General features: G+C 40.0%; 1 protein-coding gene across 1 annotated transcript in view; it reads right to left on the minus strand.

Moving 5' to 3' along the window:
* Nucleotides 1-1,003: 1,003 nt before the first annotated feature.
* Nucleotides 1,004-14,077, minus strand: part of LOC109916637 (protein jagged-2-like) — a 23,243-nt gene continuing 10,169 nt past the window's right edge. Inside the window, exons 7-12 of the mRNA XM_048603192.1 lie at nucleotides 13,046-13,183; nucleotides 12,404-12,541; nucleotides 10,809-10,880; nucleotides 8,670-8,782; nucleotides 5,469-5,664; nucleotides 1,004-3,236 (exon numbers count right to left, since the gene is read on the minus strand). Coding sequence (XP_048459149.1) covers nucleotides 2,998-3,236; nucleotides 5,469-5,664; nucleotides 8,670-8,782; nucleotides 10,809-10,880; nucleotides 12,404-12,541; nucleotides 13,046-13,183 — 896 coding nt within the window. The 3' untranslated portion in view covers nucleotides 1,004-2,997. The remainder of the gene's footprint in view (nucleotides 3,237-5,468; nucleotides 5,665-8,669; nucleotides 8,783-10,808; nucleotides 10,881-12,403; nucleotides 12,542-13,045; nucleotides 13,184-14,077) is intronic.

Raw genomic sequence — 14,077 nt, forward strand, 5'->3', positions numbered from 1 at the left:
ACCTGGCAACATCGTCGTAAATCTCTTCTGAACCCTGTGTGTAGGCGGAGTCATTCAATGTGTCTGCAATTAATATAGGGATTTTTTTTAACTAGAAAGAAACAAATTAGAGGAACAAGCAGCAAATAGTCATTGTAACTAAGATCAGATCAGCTGTATTTCAATTGAATAGTAGAACACTCTCAAGGTGACATACTGCCTTTGTCTGTTCCTATTTCTTATATTTTTGTCTTCTTACTCAAGGGTGACGCTAGAATATCCATGGATAATGGGCGGCACGGTGGCTCAGTGGTTAGCACTGCTGCCTCACAGCGCCAGGGACCCGAGTTCTATTCCACCCTCGGGCGACTGTCTGTATGGAGTTTACACATTCTCCCCATGTCTGCATGGGTTTCCTCTGGGTGCTCCGGTTTCCTCCCACAGTCCAAAGATGTGCAGGCTAGGTGGATTGGCCATGCTAAGTTGCCCATAGTGTTCAGGGATGCATAAATTAGGTGGGTTATAGGCAGATGGGTCTGGGTGGGATGCTCTGAGGGTCGGTGTGGACTTGTTGGGCTGAAGGGCCTGTTTCCACACTGTAGGGATTCTACGATGATCTCAGCTATTAATCCAGAAATTCAGCGGATATGCTATGGATCTAAGTTCAAATCGTGCCACGGCAGATGCTGGGATTTAAGTTCAACAAGGAATCTGGAATTGAGAATCTAATGATAACCATGAAGACTTTGCCAATTGTCAACAAAACCCATCTGGTTCACTGATGATCTCTAGAGAATGAGATCTGTTGCCCTAATGTGGTCTGGCTTCTGGGCAATTAGGAATGGGCAATAAACGCTGGCCTAGCCAATGATGCCTTCATTCCATGAGTGAATAAAAAAAGATAAGACGTTCAAATGATGCATTTGAATGGAATCAGATATACAAACTCCATACTGTTTGATAAGTAATGTATTTTTATTTATAGAAGAATGTATTATAATAATTTCAAAGACATGGAAAAGCAATGCATATTCAGCTTATTTCAACAATTGAATAAATAATTACAGTGCATAATACATTAATAGAGAGCATTGCTTCATTCTCCTCCCTCAGTCTATATGTTAAACGTTGTGGGCACCGACAACATTTTAAAATCATGATTTATTATAACCTTATCTACTAGATTATGTAATGTAGATCATAATCCATTGTTATTTTGTTATAGCAGAAAGATTATTGCAAGAGATATTATTTAATAAGGCAATCTGTGTATGATATCTCCCCAATTTAAGCAGCATTTTCTGTACTGTGAGACAGATGAGAATAATTGAGATTCCCTATGCTCACTCACTGTAATAAGGTTATTGATAGACACTGGGATTTGACATAACCTGACTTAGAAGTTCACAATGTTGCTTTTACCTGACAGTAGGGAAGCTGTGAGTGGGTCAAGAGCCCTTTGGTGAGCAGACCTATCTTTGCAATGAGGTGCACACGAGTCCCACTTCCTGGTTTCTGGAACATTCACAGCACACAGGGGTGATGAGAACATGCACCCCCGAATGGAAAAGGGACCCAGACTGGATTGCTGATGCTGCTTCTCTTATTCTTCATCAGAGGCTCAAACTCAAAGTACATAAGATGCTCCCGTGTTGCTGTGGAGGGTGTTGGCAGGTTGCAGTTCAAGATGAACCAGTGAGGTAATTTCCAAAGAACAGGAAATCGCTTGTAAAACAGTGAAGGCAGAGTCTGACAGTTAGGCTCCAGAACACAAACCTTTCTTTTCAGGAGGGAAGCAGCTCTGTGCGCTCATATGTTAAAAACTTCCTAAGCTGTCAATTTTAATTCTCCACAACCCTGCCATTTACACTTCTGCCTATAGTGACCTGAGGAAACATTCAATACGTTTTAAAGTGCAGTACATTTTGACTTTTTTTTTTAAAATAGACAGAATTTTCTTTTCAGAAACAGTGCAACAAATGCAAATCAAAACACTGAACGTGGCCTTGTATTCAACTGGCACTTGTGTGTTTATAAAAATGGACAGACCCTGAAGTCGATCATTCTCCTTGCACGAATCACTTCTGGCACAAGCAACAAAAAATCACTGTAAAGCATTTGGCAAACCTTGACCACATGAGAATTTAAGCATTTTGCAGACTGGAGATGCTTCAGTCCATTTTGTGTACCTTATCCTGGAATCTTGGTACAATGCTAACTTTCAGCAACGTGTGAGGTACAATGGTGCACACAGCTATGTAAATTTGGTACACATGCTGGAATTAGCACAGCTATAACCCCGCTTAACCCTTCTGCACCACACCATCCCCTGGAGTTGGCAATTTCTGGAAAATGATCAGTACTCCAACAATAAAGGAATGACAGATGACAAGCCTAATGCAAGAGAACACCCACCCAGAACAATTTCCATAACCTGTTCCTTCATTCACATCAGGTTTAAAATCTCCCTTCAAACATTTCGGAACTGTTGGAAATATAATTCAAGGATATATTATGAGTCAAATGCTAAAACATTTCTTATTATATTGAGCTATCTGTGGTTCCCTTCAGTTAACATTAAGCATTGTAATTCTGAAAACTTTTTGAATGTGCCTGAATGTCTGATGCACAAAGAGGAACTAAGTAATAAAATATGATTCTTGGAAAGGTTGCACAGAGCTCCTGGCTACTTTAAATTTTAGCAGATAGAACATTATGATTTGTCGGTGTCTAATTTCCTAATCTGTGAAGTCAGTTGTGATTCCACACCCCATTTCATGAATTAATAGCATGAATAAAATCTGATATGTTCTCCCAATCACAGATCAATCCGTTTAGAAATAAATATATCAAAATGAATGAGAGACAAGGACCTGTCATTTCTTTCCATGGATGATTATACTATATTTCTTGCCAGTAATATTTCTGTTCCCTGCATTTTTGATATTGCGGAAGGTTTGTTTCAAAAACGATGTAAGCCTCTGAGAAAAGGGGCCATTAGAGGTTTGATGTGATGCACTACATGTTTGCATAGTTGTACCTCTGGAGCATGTCTGAACCACTTATGAGGTACTGACCAGATTTTCTCTTCATGCAAACCATTGCCAGTATTCCTGCTAGGATTAGTAGCAGAGCCACACCGAGGATAACTCCCAGCACTATCACAGCCACTCGGAACCCAGAATTGTCTGCTGGAGCCTGCAAAGTGGACACAGTCTGAGATGTAGTGGGAGCCAGAGTCGTTACTTGTGGAGTACCTGAAATTGGATAAGTTGTGACATTGAGTATAAGACCTGCAGCAATTCAACTGGGCTGTCAATGTGATAAAGACAAACCAAAATAACAAGATAGAATGACCACATTGGCTCAAAAATAAGATAACTTATAATCAGGACATGTTCCCTATAGGTTAATAGACAACAGCATGTGAGATAATTTTTGTAAAGCGAAAAACTAATGGATTGTAGAATGTTTTTACTTATTAGGTAACGCATAGAGTGCAGACTGTTACAGAGAGGTCATGTTATAACGCTATACTACTGGAGAGAATCAACACCTAAGCAAGATTTGCAAGGACAAAGATGAAGATGAATTTCTTTTCTCAGAGGATAGTGAATTTTTTACCACAGAAGGCTGTCAAGTCTGAGTCATTAAGTATGTTCAAGGCTGAGTTGGACAGATTTTTAAACAGTCAGGGAATTGAGGATTATGGGAGTAAAGCAGGAAAATGGATTAGAGGATTATCAGACCAGCAATGGTCTCACTGAAAGGCAAAGTGAGATCACTGGGCTGAATGGCCTGCTTCTAATCCTACATCTATTGGGCTTGTAGGTGCTTGCAGTGTGCTATGATCAATAAAGTTCACTGTTGTAATGTACTCTTTTCTTCTTATGGACACTAGGAGCCATTTAAGAGCTGCTTACCCACAGGGCATAGCATTTCCCAGTCAACAAAAAGCCATAGCCAATCCATCTGGACAATTTCTCCTGTAACCTACTCAAATTAGACTAAGAAATTCATTGTAAGGTGAAAGAGAGAGCATAATATGCAAAATATCTGTGGAAATGGTAAACACAGGACTACTTGTAAATGGTTAAAAACAGACAACCATGCAGTAGTACACTGTAGATCACCCTATTCATGATCGCACATAAAACCTTACAGAGAAAACTGGTTTTTTGCTTCATGACTTTGATGATCATATTTTAATTTGATATTATAAAGTGCAGAGGATATGCCCCGTCGATTCCCATTTGCCCAAAATTCCAGCACTCCACAGAAGAACACATATTGCTTTTCCGATAAAGAAATCAATTCCATCATACTGTATGCCTCTGATGTGCAACACTATTACAGTCCATCCAAAGTTTAACTCGACTAAAGCCTCAACTCAAATGACAACAAAACAATAAATAAAGGAAACTTTGGTCATTCTTTATGTAGGCGTATATTTCTGAAATGGAATTTTTCTAATGGGGTGAAAAAATAGGCTGAAATTCATGGACAAGATGATCTAAATGGTATCCCTCTTCACTGTGATAACAAGGTGTAGAGCTGGATGAACACAGCAGGACAAGCAGCATCAGAGGAGCAGGAAGGCTGATGTTTTGTGCCGAAAGTATCTTCAGATTCTCGTGTCATTGAGCCTTTGTTGGTAAGCTCCATGGTCAAACACCAATGTGGCTCGCTTTGGAACGCTGAAAACCTGCCAAATTCCGCACAGCATGGATCAATGGGCCAGAGAGCAGCTGATCCCAGAGGTGGTGAGAACAGGGGAATACAAAGGCAAGAAAATTTAATTTCCATGTGCGACCACTGTGGCCCTTTCAAGGCGTTCTGATACAAGGGTGCGCAGGATGGATTGGAGACAAATGGAGAGGAGTGGACATTAACAGCCTACACTATCCCCTTTCCAATGTTAGATCTCTCACTGGGGTAGCAGACCTGATGATATGGGACCCCCAGTAGGTCATTGATAAACCTGACAGGGAGGCCATGGGCGACTCCCTGAGCCTGCATGTTGTCCCATGTGATGGGGATAATGGGTGGTAATCAATTCACTAATGAGCCTAATTGAAATCCCATTGCAATCAGGATGGTTTGACATATCTGCCTCTTCACACCTCCGACTAAACTGCGGGAGGATTTGCCATCAAGGCAAAACTAATGTACAGCCTGTCCCTAGTTAAGCTTGCCCATCTGCCATCCTTCCTGTCGTAATGAACCAGATTAAGTAATGCCCAGTTGTTTTTTTTTAAACGTGAGTGGTTCCAAACCTATTTTAAACGTCAGCCCTGAAATTGTTCCAGGGTGGTTCCTAAGGGGTTCAAAAGATCTCTGAGATGCCAACATTCCCTCTACCATTTAACTATATTACAGGCAGTTGAACAGCCTTCCACAACAGTTTACATACAATTTAGGTTAGCAATTAAAAGAGCACAATAATAAAAATAGATGATAATGGCGGACATGATGATCATTATCCCTACCTGTTACATTGACAGTAGCTTGAGAATCAACTGTTCTGATTGCAGCTACAATGGCCATTTGCAGAGTAGCATCTGTGATGTTTGAAGCATTATTCAAGGAAGACAGGATATTCGCCACTACACTACCATTTTGAAAACCAAAGATGGTGATATTAAACGTGTTATCCTGCAATGCGGTTTGTACAGGTTGTACAACCTACAAAGGAGAAAAACAAGTGTTATTTTCCCTGTGTAAGCAAACATCAACTGACATAGTTATGAGAGTGGGTATCATCTAATTAGAGTCATAGATCTGTACAGCACAGAAACAGACCCTTCAGTCCAACTCATAGACCAGATATCTTAAATTAATCTAGTTCCATTTGCTGGCATTTGGCCCGTGTCCCTCTAAATCCTTCCTTTTCATGTACTCATCCAGATGCCTTTTAAATGCTGTAATTGTACCAAGCTCCACCATTTCCTCTGGCAGCTCATTCCATACATGCATAATTCTACCCATCTAATGCCCTCACTGACATTGTGGAGTATTTTGGGACAGTGACAGGAGCTTGAGCCAATATCATGATTCCAGTTTATCTCCAACATCTTTTCTATGTCCATAAACAATACAGAACAGGACAGAATCCCATCAGTTTATTCTCTGCTGTTTCACACAGGCCAGACCTCATTATTAATCCAATTACTTTTAATTGCTAAATAGATATGAAGTCTGGTTTTTCTCCTCAGAAATGCTGCCAGACCTTTTGGGTTTATCCAACTCTTTCCAATGAAGACAATTATTCAGAAGAAGCTACAATGTTTGAGTCACCTTGATGCGTTAAGGTTTCACTTTGGGTGATATGGCAAGAACAAAGCACTCAGTGATCTCTGTTTTGAAAAGTTTGCAGGGAAGAATTTAAACTGCTTCTGCCCTCTGTGTGAAGTGAGAAGCGCAAGGCAGCTATCCCACCTCAACCACTTTAGGAAGCTGTTCTTTTCACCAGTGGCTATCCTCAAGTTAATACCTCGAGGTGGAGGGAAGGTAGCTGAAGGGGTGGGGATTGAAGGGTGGGGGCAAGGGAGATTGCACTGAAGCAGGGACTGAACATCAGTGGTACAGCAGAGATAGGAGAAACATTCCTATTCATCCAGTCTCCACTCTGAAAGTAGATTTTGCCTATCCTTTTAGTTGCCTGAGGTCTGCTCAACTTAGGGTGGCCCAGGTATTTGAGAAGGATCATTCAATAGATGTTCAACCTTTCTTTAATCTGTTCAAGGGCCTGTTTTCAGAGGCAGTCTTGAAGAAAGCCTCTTTATTCTAACAAATTTATCAAACAATTCACTTTCTCCAGGCCTTCTAACTTAGAAGTAGAGCGACACAGCATCCAATATTTTCAAGCACAGCTAGTTTTCAATGACACAAAATAAAGATTGGAATGATTTTGCACAAACAATATCTAAGCCCAAAAGCTTTCTCTATGCTCCCTGATTGCTAACACATTCTCAGCTTCAGTCAGTTTGCAGCTCATCAGGTAGAGCCTAACCTTGGAGACGACCAAAAATTTGACAAGGACTCGCTTCTGATCCTAAAACATTGTTGAATGAATTTATGTGAATAAACAAAAACTACTAGACGCATTTATGTATCTTGCAAGCTCAATTTTAAATGGCTTGAACAATATATTTAGGATGAATTCATCTATCTAATTGACCATTCCAGCTTTCTCCCCATTATATTCATTACCATGTAAATAATACAGTGACAACAAATTGAATTTTAGCTGTTGGATTACTTCATATTTTATGAAGTCAAATTTTTACAAGGCATCAGCATATGTGACATGTAAGCTCGAACTCTATTTTTTACTTCCTCCTTGTACGAGCAAGTGAAAAGGAACTCCTTCACATATTGACTCTGAGGAAATAGATCAAAATTCCATTTTTCTTTGCTTACTGATGGAATGGCTGGGCAAGTTTCAGATTATCGCTGGCATTAACAGGTTTAGGATGGCATTGGCCATAGAAGAAAATTCTGCACCATGGTACAATCTGCCTTTTATCTTAGATTTGGTTTGTCCCAGTCTCCTTAGTGTTGATTTAGTTGGTAATGCTTGTCTGGATGTGGGCATAATGAATGAATTCCAGCTCTTTGTTCACCCTGTATCTATTATCATAGTTTATCATGGAGTGTTGCTTTTTTCTCAGTTTCTACTTCAGAGACTCTTCTTTCTGAGTGTCACTCTATATCGTTATAATGTTGTCAGCTATATCACTGACTGATTTACGTTAGCCCTTTACTCCATATTATCCACCTCTCCTCCCTATCTCATTAGTTTATCAGTGATGCCCTTTAGATGATAAAACACATCTAAATGAACCAAAAGTTAGGACATCCAAGAGTACATATATCCAACATTCATACTGAATGCAAGCCATTTGTATGGAGTCATAAAGTCATGGAGGTCAACAGCATGAAAAACAGGCCCTTTGGTCCATCTTGCCCATGCTGTCCAGTTTTCACAACTTAAACTATACCCCGTTTGCCTGCGTTTGGTCCATATCCCTCCATACCTATCCCATCTATGTACACGTCTAAATGTTTTTTAAATGACAAAATTGTACTCGCTTCCACTAGTACATCTGGCAGCCCATTCCAGGCACTCACCACCCACTTCGTGAAAAAATTGCCCCTCTGGACCCTTTTGTAACTATCCCGTCTCACCTTAAACCTATGTGCTCTAGTTTTAGACTCCCCTATCATGGGGAAACACTGTCCACTATTGACCTAATCTGTGCCTCTCATGATTTTATATACATCTATAAGGTCATCCCTCAGTCTCCCATGCTCCAGGGAAAAGAGTCCCAGCCTATCCAACCTCTCCTTATAACTCAAACCTTCGAGTCCAGGTGGCATCCTATTAAATCTTTTCAGCACTCTTTCTAGTTTAATAATAGCCTTTCTGTAGTAGGGCAACCAAAACTGCACGCAGTACTCCAAATGTAGCCTTGCCAACATCTCATAAGGCTGTACGAAATGTGAACATAAGTTTATTACATTCCTTCTTCCTTCTTCCTTCTTCCTTCCCCAATCTGCTTTCCAAATTTCCCCAACCTGGCCAAACTCTTCTGGCTGAATCCTATCTGAATAACTCCACCATTTGAACTGTGAAACAAGTTTCTTATTGTAATAGCAGGAAGAAAGCAAGACATTGTTTCACTTACTGCATTTCTAATTTCAGATGATAAATTGAGGAATGCTTCGCTCGCTGGATTTCTTAGATCATTGGTGAAATTCTTGGACTTTAATATAATGATTGTCTTGAACATTCTCCTGGCTAGAAAAACAATAATCAAGCAATCATTCATCAACCAGCTATTGCTCAATTTGTGTTGGAACAAACTGCTAAGAGATTGAGATGAGGAATTTTCTTGTATAATTGCATTTTATTACCAGCCCCAACCCATTGTCCTGTTACAAAATCAAAATACTGCTCGAAATATCAAACAGAAACAAAAATTTCTGGAAATACCCTGCAGGCCCGGTAGCAACTGTGGAGAGAAAAACGGAGTTAATGTTTCGGATTGAGTGACCTTTCACAAGAGCTGATCATCTTGATTCAGTTTCTGTCGATAACAGCAGCTTGACCCACTTCCACCTGTTATTGCTTTTATTGTTGGCAAGGTTCATGGTTAGTGAATGGAAATCAAACTGTCGTCAAATTGTATTATCTTACATGTAACATCAGTTGTTTAAAATGAACAGGCACTGGTGAATATACCAAAGAAATGTCACATAATCGAGCATACTGTATTTAACTTGTGAAACCTTCCCCCACAACTGGATTAAGAGGCCCCTTCTGGAGTACTGTGTCCAGTTTCAGTCTCCCTGTTATAGGAAGGATATTATTAAGCTGGAGAGGGCTCAGAAGAGATTTACCAAATGTTGCCAGGAACAGATGGTTTGAGTTATGAGGAGAGGCTGGATAAGCTGGGACTTTTGCCACTGGAGTGTAGGAGGTTGGGAGGTGACCTTTCAGAGTTGTATAAAATAACAAGGAGTATAGATAAGGTGAATGGCAGGTGTTGTTTGTTTCTTAGCTAGGGAATTTCGAGATGAGGGGAGATATTTTAAAGTCGAGAGGAGAAAGATTTAAAAAGGGCATGGGGGCAATTTTTTTTCATAGAGAGTGGTTTGTGTGTGGAATGAACTTTCAGAGGAAGTGGTGGATGTGGGTACAGTTACAACATTCACTTGACATTTGGATAAGTACATGAATAGGAAAGGTTTGGAGGGATATGGACCAAGCGCAGGGAGGTCGGACTAGTTTAGTTTGGGATTATGGTCGGCATGGACTGGTTGGAGCGAAGGGTCTGTTTCCGTGCTGTATGATTCTATGACTTTGTGGCTAACTCCTGGAATGGGATTTGATTCTGCGAACTGCTAATTCAGAAGTAAGGGCATTTTCAACTGTCTACACTTTATTTTTTCCGTTTGACAGCCTGAAAATTATGAGAATTTAAATGGATAAATTACAGTTCTGAATAAGAGCAAAAATATTGGACTCAGACTGATAACTCTGGTTGTCTCTTCACAAATGCTGCCAGACCTATTGAGTTTCCCAGTACTTTCTGTTTTCGTTTTAGATCTCCAGCATCTGCAGTTTTTTGCTTTTGTAAACATTAAGGTGTCTTGGACTTTGTTAACTACGCTTAGCTCTACAATTTGCAATTGTATGGCACTTTTAGAAGAACAAATTCCAATGTGCTTCACAGTTCTTAAAAACTGAAAGCCATTGGGAAAGGCAGGCAAATAATGGATTCTTGTGGTGCTGTGATAGTATCCCTACCTTTGGGACAGAAGGGCCAGATTCAGGTTCCACCTTTGGATGTAAGAGGTGCTTCACAACATGCACAAACAGGTTGATATGTTAAAAAAATTCCTTCAAACAAAAACTAATTTGTAGACGTTGACAAGGCTGGAGTGCTATGTTGATTATTTGTCGTGAATAAGAAATTAACTCCTTCAAACAGAAATCTTCACTTTTTTAAATGTTTCCAAGTTTTTACACGAGATGACTAAGAGCACAAAAAAGTTTCCAGAACTAAGACTGTTTGAAGACACTTGTCACAAGGATTGGAGTGATCAAGCAGAAGGGTGATCAGTAATGGAACCTTGCCAAAGTAACTCTCAGCCCTGCAATTTAAAAAAAGTATAACAACAACTTATATTCGCATGGCTGCTGAAAGAGGTGTGCTGTTGAAGCTTTCTGTCCAGCATTTGTCAGAACTGATGCAAGAATGCCATACTCCAAGGTAAGCAAGAATCTCTACTGGAAGACTAGGCAAGGTGAATTTACTTACTGGGACAGTCATTATTTGTCAAGCATTGAAACAAAGCACAAGGATCCTCATTGGTGAAACAGTCATTTGGATCTGCAAACACAAAACAAAGGGACAAGTCAGTCAACATTGAATATAAGTTCCTTTGAAGGGTTGCAACAATCTCAACACCTCTGCATTGAAAAGACAGTTGCAGTTCCTATTTTGGTCTTCAATGGTGGCAAGTTGTGGCTAAAGAAAATCGGGTGGAGTCAAAACAGAAGAGAAAATGAAAGCAACAAAGTCAATTTTAGTTTAAAAATTAGCTCTTATGATCTGGAAAACATTGTCTGTAGGGGGACAGGATACCCCGATTTGAAAATTGGAATAAAATTCAGGGCAAGGTTGAAAGAGCAGGGGAACAGAACCAATATAATCGGAGAGGGAAAAATGGTCTCATTCAGTGCTCTACCATTATCTATTTGTGCTCGGGCCAAACATTTGTTGCAAGATTATTTGCAACGGCTGTTCAAATAGAATTAACAATATGGTCACTTGCTTTAATATGTAACAGTTCATGTTCAAAGAGGATTATCAGTGCTTTGAGCTGATGGGAACCCTATTCGTCTCCCACAGATCAATGCTGCAACTGGTGTCTCACTGATACTCCAGAATGTAGCAATACTGGTCAATGGAAGTTACATGGCTGATTTTTTTTTCTGATATGCACATTAGCAAAAAGGCTTGCCTAGCAAGATTTTAGTCATGAGGCCACCTATGTCATCTTAGTTGATTATCAAATAGAATCTCTGCCAGTGTGATCCTCTGTGGGATGTGTTTTCATCTGAATAGAGAAAAATTTACAATTTGTGAGGGACAATCTCATGTCAAAACCATTTTGGCATCATTAATAACCGAAGAACTGATATCACATGAAATGGACATTTGCCAATATTAGTGATTGTTTGGATCAAAGCTTTAATGAAGTGAGGAATGGCACGGGTCTGGCAAAATCCAAAGTGAGCATCAGTGAGCTGGTTAGTGTGAAATAAGTGCTATTTCATAGCAGTAATCAATGACTGCTTCCATCGTTTTGCATGTGGAGTGAATCAAATTGGATAAGGACCGCTATCTGTGATCCTGGGGATCTCAGCAGGAGACGAGGATACATTTTCAACTCAGGTCTTCCGGCTGAAGTTTTCTGCAAATGCTTTTAACCTTGTCTTTTGCACCCACATGCTAGGATCTCAAATCGTTGAGGATAGGGATAATTATGAGCATTGTCTTCCTCAGGTGAGATAATTAATTCACAACTGAATGTGGCAGGACTTCAGGCCTTAAATCAGATCTGTTGGCTGAGGAATTGCTTAGATCTGCCAATTGTTTGATGCTTATGCTACTTGGCAGGCAATTCATAGCCTCCACAGACTGACAACATATTTTTAGTTATATCAGGTGCTGCTTCTGGCAAATTCTCGTGCACTCTTCATTGAACTACAATACAACTACACTACCATCTCCGCAGAAACAACTTAAACCTTTGCACAGTAACATAACCCAAAATTATTTACAGATTGCCCTTTTTATATTCCACACTCATTCTCATCGCTCCTGCTTTAAACAGCCCAAATATTTACCATTGCACTGTGTGCCTGGGCTTGATGGTTTAGAATCTAAAATGCCCTGGAAACAGCTACATGAGAAGTTCCCTGGTGTGTTCGTACAGACAGCTAAATCAGAGCACGTGTTGTTCCCAGTCCGGCACTCATCAATGTCTGAAACAAGAAACAGATCAAAACAATCAGGCAGAGTAAAGGTTACTTCATGACCCCACAACACTCTTCTCGACTTTCCTCTATAGGATTAATCAAGTCATTAATCCATTTATTTTAAAATGGTAAAGGAGTTTTCTTCTCAAGGGGTAGACTTTGGAAGGCTGTAGAGGCTGACTCATTAAATATATTTAAGAATGAGACAGATAGATTTTTAATTAGTAAGGGACTTGAGCATTATGAGGATATGGCAGGAAAAAGGTATTGAAGGCTATCAGTCAGCCATGATCTCATTGAATGGCAGAGCAGGCTTGATTGGTTCATGGGCCAAATGGCCTACCTATACTCCTACATCTAACAGTCTTATGGTTTAAGGTAGCAATGAAAGACAATAAGTTAAACACATAGAGGATTCACTTGCATATTAATATCGCCAAGACTAAATTGGAAACATTTCACATTCCTCATTTTCTCAATGCTACCGGTTTAAACTGTTCATGTGTTTACCTTTGCACTGTGTTCCTGGGTTTGCCGGATTGGTATCCATTGTTCCTGCTAAACAGCTACACGTGAAATTCCCTGGAGTATTTGTACAGGTAGCTAAAGCAGAGCATGTGCTGTTCCCAGTCTGACACTCATCAATGTCTGAAACAAGAAATAGATCAACACTATCATTGGGAGCAAATGTTGCTTTAAACTGATGATTTTGAGTGGGATTCACCTCAGGCAATTTTCTAACCTGACAGATGTCTCTAAGAGTCTTCTATCCATGAATCTAGCACTGCGCAGACTGATGTGAGTTGCATTCTGTCTTATACAAGTTCCATGACTGGGTTTTATTGCCAGTACCAATACAAGCATGTCATATGATGAACTTTCAATAAGTGCTTTTGCAAAAGACTGAAAGAAGGTGACAGACGCTGCTGAGATTCCCTCACTTTATACAGCCCTCACTTCAATTTTAAATCATCAAATTCACTCAAGGAACCATCGGACTGTCACACAGGATATCATTTGCGACCAATCTGTGTTCAGTATATGAGGCCGAATGTGATGTTGCTAAGTTCGATACAAGTGTGAGAATGAATAACCTTTGCCATTTTAAACTCACAAAAGCTTGCTGCTAATATATTAAATTTGAGTATATACCCCTAGAATAGAATAGAAAGACAATTCACATACCCTTCTATGCAAAACATCCTAATTCCAACCATTCAAAAGCCCATACTTTCTATCCATGACAGAGGGTTGAATGTTATACTTTCTTGGCTAAGTGTCTATTGCATCAAGTTATTGGAGGGCTTTTTTTACGTGAAGCTAAGAAGGCTTCCTTGCTGCTTCTGAACAAACTTGCCTTACTTGCGGCCTACTCCTTGCTCGTGATGAACCTCTTGCTTGATTCTATCCCCATCTTACTGGGAAGCTAAATATCATTGAGTCAAAGATAGTAGGAACTGCAGATGCTGGAGAATCTGAGACAACAAGGTGCAGGACTGGATGAACACAGCAGGCCAAGCAGCATTATAGGAGCAGAAAGGC

Source organism: Rhincodon typus, chromosome 11 (genome assembly GCF_021869965.1).
Source record: "Rhincodon typus isolate 14 chromosome 11, sRhiTyp1.1, whole genome shotgun sequence".
Classification (NCBI taxonomy): Eukaryota; Metazoa; Chordata; class Chondrichthyes; order Orectolobiformes; family Rhincodontidae; genus Rhincodon; species Rhincodon typus.